The sequence below is a fragment of the Phytophthora parasitica genome (assembly GCF_000247585.1).
Source record: "Phytophthora parasitica INRA-310 unplaced genomic scaffold supercont2.3, whole genome shotgun sequence".
NCBI lineage: Eukaryota > Oomycota > Peronosporomycetes > Peronosporales > Peronosporaceae > Phytophthora > Phytophthora nicotianae.
In genome coordinates, this window is record NW_008648989.1 from 2,626,027 (window position 1) to 2,635,801 (window position 9,775).

The 9,775-nt window shown below is 47.8% G+C and overlaps 6 protein-coding genes across 6 annotated transcripts; 1 reads left to right on the top strand and 5 right to left on the bottom strand.

The window, feature by feature from the left end:
- Positions 1–709: 709 nt before the first annotated feature.
- Positions 710–2,408, bottom strand: PPTG_01975 (hypothetical protein; the record flags this gene model as incomplete). The annotated part of the gene is made up of 3 exons (XM_008895370.1): positions 710–839; positions 894–999; positions 1,067–2,408. The coding sequence occupies 3 exons, from the start codon at positions 2,406–2,408 to the stop codon at positions 710–712; spliced, it is 1,578 nt and encodes a 525-aa protein (XP_008893618.1).
- A 420-nt stretch (positions 2,409–2,828) lies between these two features.
- On the top strand, positions 2,829–3,655 carry PPTG_01976 (ribosomal protein L17). The gene is made up of 4 exons (XM_008895371.1): positions 2,829–2,943; positions 3,042–3,239; positions 3,313–3,402; positions 3,473–3,655. The coding sequence occupies exons 1-4, from the start codon at positions 2,879–2,881 to the stop codon at positions 3,558–3,560; spliced, it is 441 nt and encodes a 146-aa protein (XP_008893619.1). The 5' UTR covers positions 2,829–2,878; the 3' UTR covers positions 3,561–3,655.
- PPTG_01977 (hypothetical protein) lies at positions 2,943–4,484 on the bottom strand. The gene has a single exon (XM_008895372.1). It carries the CDS (start codon positions 4,454–4,456, stop codon positions 3,617–3,619), a length of 840 nt encoding a protein of 279 aa, XP_008893620.1. The 5' UTR covers positions 4,457–4,484; the 3' UTR covers positions 2,943–3,616.
- A 367-nt stretch (positions 4,485–4,851) lies between these two features.
- On the bottom strand, positions 4,852–5,848 carry PPTG_01978 (CMGC/CDK/CDC2 protein kinase; the record flags this gene model as incomplete). Its single annotated transcript, XM_008895373.1, has 2 exons — positions 4,852–4,989; positions 5,057–5,848. The coding sequence occupies 2 exons, from the start codon at positions 5,846–5,848 to the stop codon at positions 4,852–4,854; spliced, it is 930 nt and encodes a 309-aa protein (XP_008893621.1).
- A 1,477-nt stretch (positions 5,849–7,325) lies between these two features.
- On the bottom strand, positions 7,326–7,631 carry PPTG_01979 (hypothetical protein; the record flags this gene model as incomplete). Its single annotated transcript, XM_008895374.1, has 1 exon — positions 7,326–7,631. The coding sequence occupies one exon, from the start codon at positions 7,629–7,631 to the stop codon at positions 7,326–7,328; it is 306 nt and encodes a 101-aa protein (XP_008893622.1).
- Positions 7,632–8,125: 494 nt separating this feature from the next.
- On the bottom strand, positions 8,126–8,383 carry PPTG_01980 (hypothetical protein; the record flags this gene model as incomplete). The annotated part of the gene is made up of 1 exon (XM_008895375.1): positions 8,126–8,383. The coding sequence occupies one exon, from the start codon at positions 8,381–8,383 to the stop codon at positions 8,126–8,128; it is 258 nt and encodes an 85-aa protein (XP_008893623.1).
- Positions 8,384–9,775: the final 1,392 nt, after the last annotated feature.

The window sequence follows — 9,775 nt, forward strand, 5'->3', positions numbered from 1 at the left end:
TGCCGTGTTCGTGATGGGAAAGATAATGGCGTTTTGAAGGATATAATGACATTTTTCAAGGAGTAAGAGATAGTGAAGGTCGCGAAACACCAAAAATATGGAATGATTTTCGTATTCAAGAGTTTATTATGGTGAACTTGTAGTCCGTTCCTATTTACAGGTTTGTAGAAATAATGTATACTTTCACGTCCTCAGTTAATAGTCAGTGAATCGTTCTGTAGATCGTTTCAATAAGCACGATGAACAAACAAATTCTAGTACAGTAGCCCATACACAATCGTATTGCGTGGAACGCCAGATTCGGAGAGTATAAGATGACCACTAGGTAGCAGCGTGAATCACGCAAATTAAAAAAATTAAGCTTAGCCCCGAACGACACGCTGTAGGGAATAGATTAGCTTGCTCTACACTGTACATGACTGGCATGACAATAGGCTTTCGACACATCTCGTTAGAATATATACTAATTTCCAGAAAGCTAGCGCAGATTTACGTCACCGGCTTTCGTCATGCTTGAGTACAGCGCAAAACGCTTACAAACTCAATAGAACGGGCGAACATAGAAGGTTGAATCTTGCTTGATAGCCATACAACCAGCATACTAATTTACATTCGTCTTCCCATACTTGGACGTATAGCCTGATCCTAATTTACCGACAAGCATAAATTGAACTCAGCGAAAGGGAGGAATGGTCGCTACGCACAATTTTTACATACCCAGTTGAGGAATAGTCGACTGTACAAGCAGCGTCAGCCAGATCACGAGTTTGCATTGAATTTTCCCCCATGAACAACTCACAGCGAACGCGAGTTGATGAAAAGGAAACTTATGAGTTGTTCTGTGAATTATGACCACAAGCAATACAAACGAACCCATTTCAAGCAGTCCATACAATACAATGTTGCGAACGATTTTCTGAAACGTAGCGTCGTCGATTCCATCAAACACTGGATAAAACTCTCGATTTGGACAGTAAAAAAGAATCACTAGATACAAACCTGAAGCACAGAAGTGGACAAAGTTAGTAAGAAAGCAAAGCCATATATGACACTTGAACCGACTTACTGTACATCATTGGCGTGAGCACTTCCATAAGCTCGTTCAACAGCAAAAACTCCGTCAAAAATAAAATATGAAGTGCCGTTCGAAGCAGAATTTTTCTCTCTCGAGGTGAGATACGCTCCATTATCTCCAGATCATCAAGCATCGGTCCTACATGTTTTTGTTCCGCCGATTCCACCCCAGGCGTGCTAGGTAGAATCTCCAAATTAGCTTTAGCCAACGCGGGGGCTACTTGATTCGTGTTGGTCAGTTTCCTTCCAAGTTGTAGTACAGTTGCGTTAATTTTCTCGAGCGTCGACAAACGAAAGACGTTAGATTTCGATTTTGTTGCAGTGTCGGTCAACGAGGTATCTTTTGTTAGTTCTGGATATTTTGTCGATATCATGAAAGCACTAGCGATAATTTCTTTTGGTGTAATTCCCATTTTGTCAGTGATTTCTTTAACGCTTTTGATCATCAGGCTCAGATCACCAATTGAGATTAATAGTTGCACGAAGTCGATCAGGATCAGCATGGCACTGGTATTCGTAGATGCCGCTTGCTGCATTGACGTCGATATGAATAATGCGTTAGTGATTTCGACAGTGAAGACGACCAGCTCGGGTTTCAAATCGTCTTTACCACGAAGAAATCGACAAAATAAATTCCTTTCTGTGATTTTAAACGCAGGTACGAGAAGTGCTGTTAAAGTTTGCCATTCTTCAGGAACGCTCCTAAAAATTTCATTGAATCCAGTGATCACCACTCCAGAACTCGTATGCATCACTGATAAGATCGAAAAGCGACGCACTTCATGCCAGACCGCAGGATTTTTGCTCAACAAGTCACCCCTTGAAAGCTTCAATGACATTGCATAGGTCCCTAGCCACGGGCCACTCATCCAAAGCAGCGTGAATGGAAGTGGGTATCCGAACACCATTATTAAGCCGAGTACGGCGAGATGGCTGACAGCAGTCGCTGCAATCGTAGTAAAGAGCAAAATACGCCTAGAGATTTGAAGTTCTGGCACATACTGGGAAAACATCCATGACAACGTGAACGATTCCACTAATCCCACTGACAATCCACGCATCCACACAGTCCCGCTACCTGCCAAGCCGAGATCTGGCGAGTTCATGGGTATGGCATCAATGATTGCCACGCATAGCAAAGGGAGGAAGGGGATTGCAATTAGCACCACGAGTGCTCGTAAAATGCCAGTTGAGGCACGATACTTGAACATGGAATTAAATCGCTGAATTGAGTAGCTTCCATGCAGCTCCACTTGCAGCGACTCCCATTTCCGCACTAGCGCTCGTACTCCAGAACCAACTCGATCAAACATTGATGCCTCTTTGGCAGTCATGCTTTAACCGAGGAGACAGTTGAAAAAAATTAAGGCTTGAGAGTATTTCTGGAATCAAGCGCCAACGTGCTCTTTGAATCACGTCCGACAATGCTCTGGATTTGGATCATAGTTCTCTCTAAAATGGACGTATATTCTCTTACCAAATAGGAATTCTCGGTCCTACATTTCTAAAATAGAACGACGAGTGGATGTCCTTTGAAGAATGTGTTTCGTTTAACATGTGAACTGGTTTGAATCAACTCCTGAATAAAGTGCCACGAATCGTGCTTGTTGCTGCCGTTCTCCGTGGTCGTTGGTGCTCACATGACTCGAGAGAACCACTTCAACCTATTAAATGTTGCGCGAATGTAAAAAAATCCTTCGGATGTGCTATAAGACACACGCAACTGAAATAATTTGGTGTGTCAAACACAACTATCTGAAGGACGCTGTTCGTGACCACAGGAAGCTTGGACACTTTACGCACAATGAAGCACCGCGTCGCCTTCCGCAAGCTCAACCGCACGTCTGCTCATCGCGAGGCGATGCTGCGGTATGTTTCCCACCCCTTGTCCCTATCTTTTCACGTTTCTATTATCGTTTAGTACGCTTTAGATCGACAGTATCAGCTAATTGACTATAATGACACAGTACCATGGTGACGCAGCTCATCGAGCACGAGCGCATTCGCACGACGCTGCCCAAGGCGAAAGAGCTGCGTCGTGTGGCCGAAAAGGTGGTGACGATGGCCAAGCAGGGCGATGAACCTGCTCGCAAGCGTGCCCAGAGCATCCTGCGCACGCCCGAGGCAGTCACCAAACTCTTCGACGTCGTGGGTCCTCGCTACGCGTGCGTGCTGCTGATATTGGGCATGCATTCAAAATGTTACAGACTGATAACAGGGTGGTGTTGTTATGTGCAGGCTTCGCGAGGGCGGCTACACGCGCATCCTCAAGGCCGATTTCCGCAAGGGTGACGGCGCTGAGATGGCTGTTATTGAATACGTCGACCGGTATGGATAGCACGACTTGTAAGAGCCATGGAGCTCTTGACTGACGCTGTAATTGTTATTTGCTGTGTAGACCGGGTGAGATGCGCAAGGCGAAGCCGCCGACGGGCATTGAGGCAGCTCGCGCTGTTTTTGAAGCTCAAGCTGAGTCTACTCAGTAAGCTGCCAGGATGTGAGGAACGCTGACGCCGACATAAAGCAATGTATGCATTTGATCTTAGGCCTTGGATTTCCTACCATGTTGCCGTGCTGTCTGCTCCTGTTCTTGGTCGCGCTCGATCTCGTCTTCCGATTCAGGTGCAGCTCCTTCCAAGTGTGCAAGCCGGTCGTCCACTGTCACCATGAGACCTTTGACCTTCTCCATTTCATCTCGCAATCTCGCCACTTCGCTCCTATCCACTGCTAGTTTCTGCATCGCTTCATGACACACCACTGCTGCTTGTTTCATCCACTCATCTTCTCCACCTTCACCTTTTTGCATGGGGTCTCCCAGTGTGTAACTCGTGATAGCCTCGGTTGAAAAGCTAAACAAGTCTCTGATCCCGTCCAGCACCACTGGCGTCGTTAAATATTTGCGTCCGAGGACGGCCTGGCAGTTATGACACAGCAGCTCATAGTACGAACTACCTGCGTCTAGACCAGTATTGGCTGTTTGTACTTCAGGGGCTAGCGCCACGTTAGTTACATGACTCAACGTAACCAGCCAGAGCTGCTCCGTCGAGCACACGAAGGCGTAGGAATCTCCAAAGATGGAGCGACATGTGCTGCATTGGAAGACCACAAGAGGCATGGCACCTTCTTCTTCCTCCTCTGTGTCTTGACTTTGCATCTCTGTGAGGTGTTCTCCCTCGATTTCTTCCTCTTCTTCAATCTCTTCGGACTCGGGGTTTGTCACTTCATGTTGACGGATTCTGCTGTGGCTTCTGCTGACCGCTGAGAGTTTCGGCACTGTCTGTGGGGTAACGAGTGTCCGCGCTTTCTTGTGGGAAGGAGTTTGGGTCACTTCCACGTCCTCGGCGCGTCCTGTGTAGTGCCGTTTGCGAGGAGCTCCATTCATCGTCGTTGTTGGATTTGACAAGCTTAACTGTAAATTTATTTTGTAAAAAAAGAGATAAATTATACATGATTGGTCAACAGAATTGGCGCGAACGATTATGATTGGTTGACAATATTACAACAAACTGGTTGCAAGCTACATGAAGGCAGCGCGTTCACTGTTTGCCTGCGGCTTGCTGCTTGTTGTGGATCGATCGCCGCTGCTGTTTTAATAGTCCATGATTGCAGCAACATCTCGACGGCCGAGCTGGTGTATGGCCTGACATTTTTTTCTACTTGAATGCTTCCTTGATCCTCGGTACTTTGAGCTGTCTGTCGATGCTGATAATTTTTGCTTCATCCTCTTTTGAAATGTGCTTACATGTACATGCAACGCAGCAAGCAACATCTCATGGCTTAAAAGAACGTCTGAGTGCCATTGCCGTTGCCGTTGTTGCGGAAGGAAGCGTATTGCGGGTGCAAGTCGGCGAACCACGGGTGGGACATCGCAGCACGGGCAGAGATACGACTGGCCGGGTCGTACACAAGAAGACGCTACGTAACACACAATACAAGTGTTAATAGCTCACGCAGCAACATCAAACTAAGCACTTGGACGCACCGAGAGCAGGTCCAGACCCACGCGGTCCAGTTGTGGCACCACCTTGGACAGCGGCTGCGGGCGCCATTGTGGGAACGACGTCTTGTAGTCCGGTAGCGATGACACTCCAGGCCACATTTCCTCATTCGGCGTGCCAAGCACCCGGAAAATACGGAACAACTCGTCAATCTCCGAGTCTCCGGGGAAAAGTGGCTGCTTGTTGACCATCTCTGCAAAGATACACCCGATAGACCACGAGTCCACTGGCGTTGAGTAATGCTTGGCCCCAAGCAGCACTTCGGGAGCTCTGTACCACAATGTCACAACCTCATGGGTATAACGTCTCAAAGGCACGCCGTATTCTCTGGCAAGTCCGAAATCGCCCAGCTTGAGGTTGCCATACTGATCAATGAGCAAGTTCTGAGGCTTAAGATCACGATGTAAGACGCGGTTGGCGTGGCAGAAGGCGATCCCCGCCAATAACTGGTACAGATAGCTCTTGACCTGGAAAACCTCCATCCTGGCAGGGAGCTTCTCCAGACATCGCTTGAGATCCTGCTCCACAAACTCGAAAACAAGATAAAGCTTGTTCTTCTGGTACACAGCGTCGTACAGATACACGACGTTGGGGTGGGAGGACAGCTCCTTGAGCAGCGAGATCTCGCGCATGGCAGTGGATGGAATGCCCTCCTCATCCGGTTCCAGCCGGATCTTCTTCAGCGCTACAATGCGGCCCGTCGTCAGGTCTTTAGCCTTGTACACGATGCCATAGGTGCCCTCGCCCACCTTCTCCACCTTCTGATAGTTCTCCATTGCTGCGGTTAAACCAATTGAGATTCACCTGGAAGGAACTAACTGTTACTAATAGGGGCGCTACAGCGCGACGAACACCACGTTATGACAGTGTGAATGACGCGGATGGAGTGTTGGGACTGCAAGTAGCTGAAGATGCTGGTGAAATCAGGGACGTGCGCTGCGTCCTCGACCTGAACGCCTAAACCAAGAACAGTACACACTTTATACTGTAGTATTATAATATAATATTATAATACTACAGTATAAAGTGAGGTGTATATTATACACCTCACACTAACAGGTTCTGGGTGGCCCACATAATTGCGACCTCACCAGAAAGGGTTCTTAACCCCTTGGTGCTCTACTGTAAAACCTGTCCTAAATGATCACTGTAATACGTGATATCCTGATATACATGATAGGGAATTGAGTCCACCAACTCGGTTCCTAACAGTTACTATTGAGTGAAAGTTGATATTGCCCAAACCTGATATCCGATAGAAAATATCGACCGAAATCTTAATGTGCAAGTGGACGCCTTTCAAGAATAGAGTAAGCACTCGACATACCTGCAGCAGATATGGCAGGTTTTATCGAGCTCTATGTCAACTTATTTTTTTTTTTGCACTACCACAAAACGAGTAACTGGGATCACTCTGGCCGAAATAGAGTGTCCCATAGATATAGAATTATATGCTTAGGGACATTTCGGACGGGACTAGAACAACTCAGAATCTTTTTGGAATTGCGCCTTGAAGATCGCCATTTCCCTTTGGGTACTAAACCTAACCCCCCAAGATGCGCGAGGACGAGGACGACGGCGACGGCGACTTCTTGCTGCTCCTGTGCCACGCGTACTCGAAGCACGACGCGAGTGTGCGCAGGGCACGCCTAGAAGTGCATGAAGCCCTATTAGAGAATGTGTGGCGCACCGCAATGCGAACGCGCCACTACCTGACGTGCAGTTGCTTGGACGCTCCGTGTGACACAGCGTGGATGACGCTGTACAAAATACGGTCGCGATTTTAACTTTTTACATGTCACGAGTCTCACGAGGTAAGTTGCAAACGGCAACTATCCGACTTCTTATCTAGCTGTTAAGAACTACGCAGATCTGCGTTTCACAAGTTACTGCGTAGATTTGCGCAGTTCTACCACATTCCTTCACCTGGAAGAAGGGGTCGCCCCCCAAGGCTTCGCTACTACCACCAAGCTCTCGGCCTCATTCTCTGCTTCTACGTGGGGTCCATGGAAAATGGGACTCTCTGCATGCTCTTTGGCGTGCCCCCCAATACGTTGTCTCGAACGCTGCGCAGAGCTGAAGAGGCGTTGTCCAGTGCACTTAAAGACTTCGCTCCTGCCCGGATCTCCTGGCCATCGCCGACTCGACTGAGAGAGAGCTGGCGGACACGGTAAACGCGCGTGAACCTCTGCTGCACCACATGTTTAGGTTTATAGACGGCAAGAACTTCCGGGGAATTTGAAATTCTGAACTCTACAATGGTACACAGTAGCTAATTCGATGTTGAGGAACTGGCGATGATGTTGTCGGGCTGCGCGGCGGACGTACTAGTGGCGAAGTTGCTGGCTCCTCCAAATCATCAGCAACAGGACGAGCCTCTTCATCTTTTGGTTGTCGCGGAGGCAAATCCGCCAGGATAGAGCAAGTCCCAGTAGAGCTGTAGCCATCCTTCTCACCGGCAGCGACACCTCGGTACAGGTTCGGCGGTGTGTTCTCCTCTTTCTCCGTGGACGAATCGCCGATGCAACGCTCGCGCCAGTACGCGGCCGAATGAACCATGCTCTGTAAATACGAAATCCGTTAGCAAACATCCATCTCCAAGCTCCTTGAGCACGTACCTTTCGCTGCGGTGGTGGCGGCTTGCTGTCACTGGCCGATTTTCGAAAGTGACGGCTTCTTCAACTTGAGCGCAAAAATGAGATATGCCAGATATATGAAGAAAGAGTGATTGAAGGGCAGTTCAGAGCAATGATCAGCTTTTTCAATACAATTTTTAAGATCTCGCTATAAGATGGCTGCAGATATTAAATATAGGGGTAGGGTAGATTATTCAGACGATTTTTACGTTCCACGGATTTTATTCGATTCTTATGGCTGCCATATCTGCTGCAGGTATGTCGAGTGCTTACTCTATTTTTGAAAGGCGTCCAGTGGGGCTTATGAGCGTGAAATCGAAATAAAAATGCTGGTAATTGACGTCAGAGTAAGTGCTTCTTCTGTTTCAACTCGAAGCTGCTCCCGAACGTGCGACCGAAGAGTGCGAAGGTCCTTCATCAGCGTGTATTCCAAGTCGGGGTGATCCAATAGGTAAGCAGCACATTGCGGACGGCATCTACACGGTCTTTGGTGGTTATTTCCTGGACGATCTCTTCAGCAGTGTCAACATCCAGTGTGAGCTCTTCCCTGTCGTCACCATCGGTAGTCTCAAGAAACGCTTCGTCAATTGCCTCGCTTAGCAGCTCCTCGCGTGTAAATGATTCCATCTCTGTATCCATTTCAGTAGAATTGCAATCAAAATCATCAATGTCCATTGGATCGCGGATTCGAAGTAGCTACAAGCATTCTTGCAACTCACCACGCAGCATTGTGTCGATCTTTTTCTTCGAGCGGCGGGATGACAAAGGACCAAGTACTATACCAGTGTGTTTAAAGCAGCACACAGTTGATCAACCGCGTAAATATTACAACTTTGCTCCGATTCCTCCAGATCTAGTGCATGCTGTAGCTGACGGTGCCGGTACCGCCGTTTCGATGCCGATATAATACCAGCGTCTAAGGGCTGCCGCTTGGACGTAGTGTTGGGGGTAGGAAGTGGACGGTCACATTCTGCAGCTCCAAGTCCGTGGAATTATGCAACGAAGCATTATCCATGAGCAACACAACGTTGCGCTTCTGACGCTAAATTACCGTCAATCGTGATGCAGCGGGCCTGGCAATGTAGCACCCAGTTGGCAAGTGCAGTATCCAGCTCAGGAAAAGCGACATGGCGCGATCGTCTTGCTTGCAAGTCTTCTTCCTTGGCGTTCAAATACACGTCCTTTCGCGCAATAATGGCTGATATGGTTCCCTGGGCAGGCACTTTAATCATGGCAAATTCTTGTTTCGCTCTTGCAGCAAGCTGTCCATGTGTCAACGACGTCGTGTCTCTCTTCCAGGTACATATCCTCTTCTTTTGCTCCTAGGTGAGGTTGCCGACATGCTGCTTTTTGCGTTGCCTCGCAAACGACAAAACGAAACTAGTGAAAGAAAGCATCGCCCATGAAGCTGTTTTGGAGCTAATTATACTGTCAGATAGCTTTCCTATTTTGGTCATAAGCCTTGATGTCCTTTCCTATCTGATGCTCTTCGTATGCCTGATGGGCACCTTGTCCACGGGTGCTATCAGGTAGGAAAGTTTCACTGTATTCTGAAAAAGAAGACCATCCGTTTTGGAGCATATACGTCGGGTGGGGCTGTCTGTCTCAACGTTCACTTCCCCTTACTGCGAGGAGAAGTAATTCTAAGTGACGTTCAAAAATGGCGTGAAGCATTCGCACTCATGGCAGCAGTGTGTCACGTGGATTAGATCGGATGGCAGCATCTGATGTCAGCACATTGTAGAATGACGAACATGAGCTATAAGAAAGAGATGGAGTGTATGGCAAAGTTCTTAATTCAGTTGAACCTCCCAATTCAGCAGGCTCCAGACCTTGTCAATGTTCTCGTCCACACATGCGGGTTCCACCAACGAAACAACCCAAGCGCTGAATATTTGGGAGCGTTGGCAAGAATTGCAGCTTTTGTCCATGATCTTCAAAGAAAAGAGATGAAGTGGATATTCCTGTGCGCTTAGAGTTCTGTTGAGTTAGGTCGTAGAGATGAGAGGTAGGAGAAGGAAGAAGAGACGATGTTGTTTGTCATCTAAAGACGAAGTGAGGCTGATT

Coding starts and splice junctions, on each gene's coding strand:
- PPTG_01976 (XM_008895371.1), top strand. CDS start 2,879: ATGAAGCACCGCGTCGCCTTCCGCAAGCTCAACCGCACGTCTGCTCAT. Junction 2,944..3,041: donor CATCGCGAGGCGATGCTGCG/GTATGTTTCCCA, acceptor ATAATGACACAG/TACCATGGTGACGCAGCTCA. Junction 3,240..3,312: donor GTCGTGGGTCCTCGCTACGC/GTGCGTGCTGCT, acceptor TGTTATGTGCAG/GCTTCGCGAGGGCGGCTACA.
- PPTG_01977 (XM_008895372.1), bottom strand. CDS start 4,456: ATGAATGGAGCTCCTCGCAAACGGCACTACACAGGACGCGCCGAGGAC.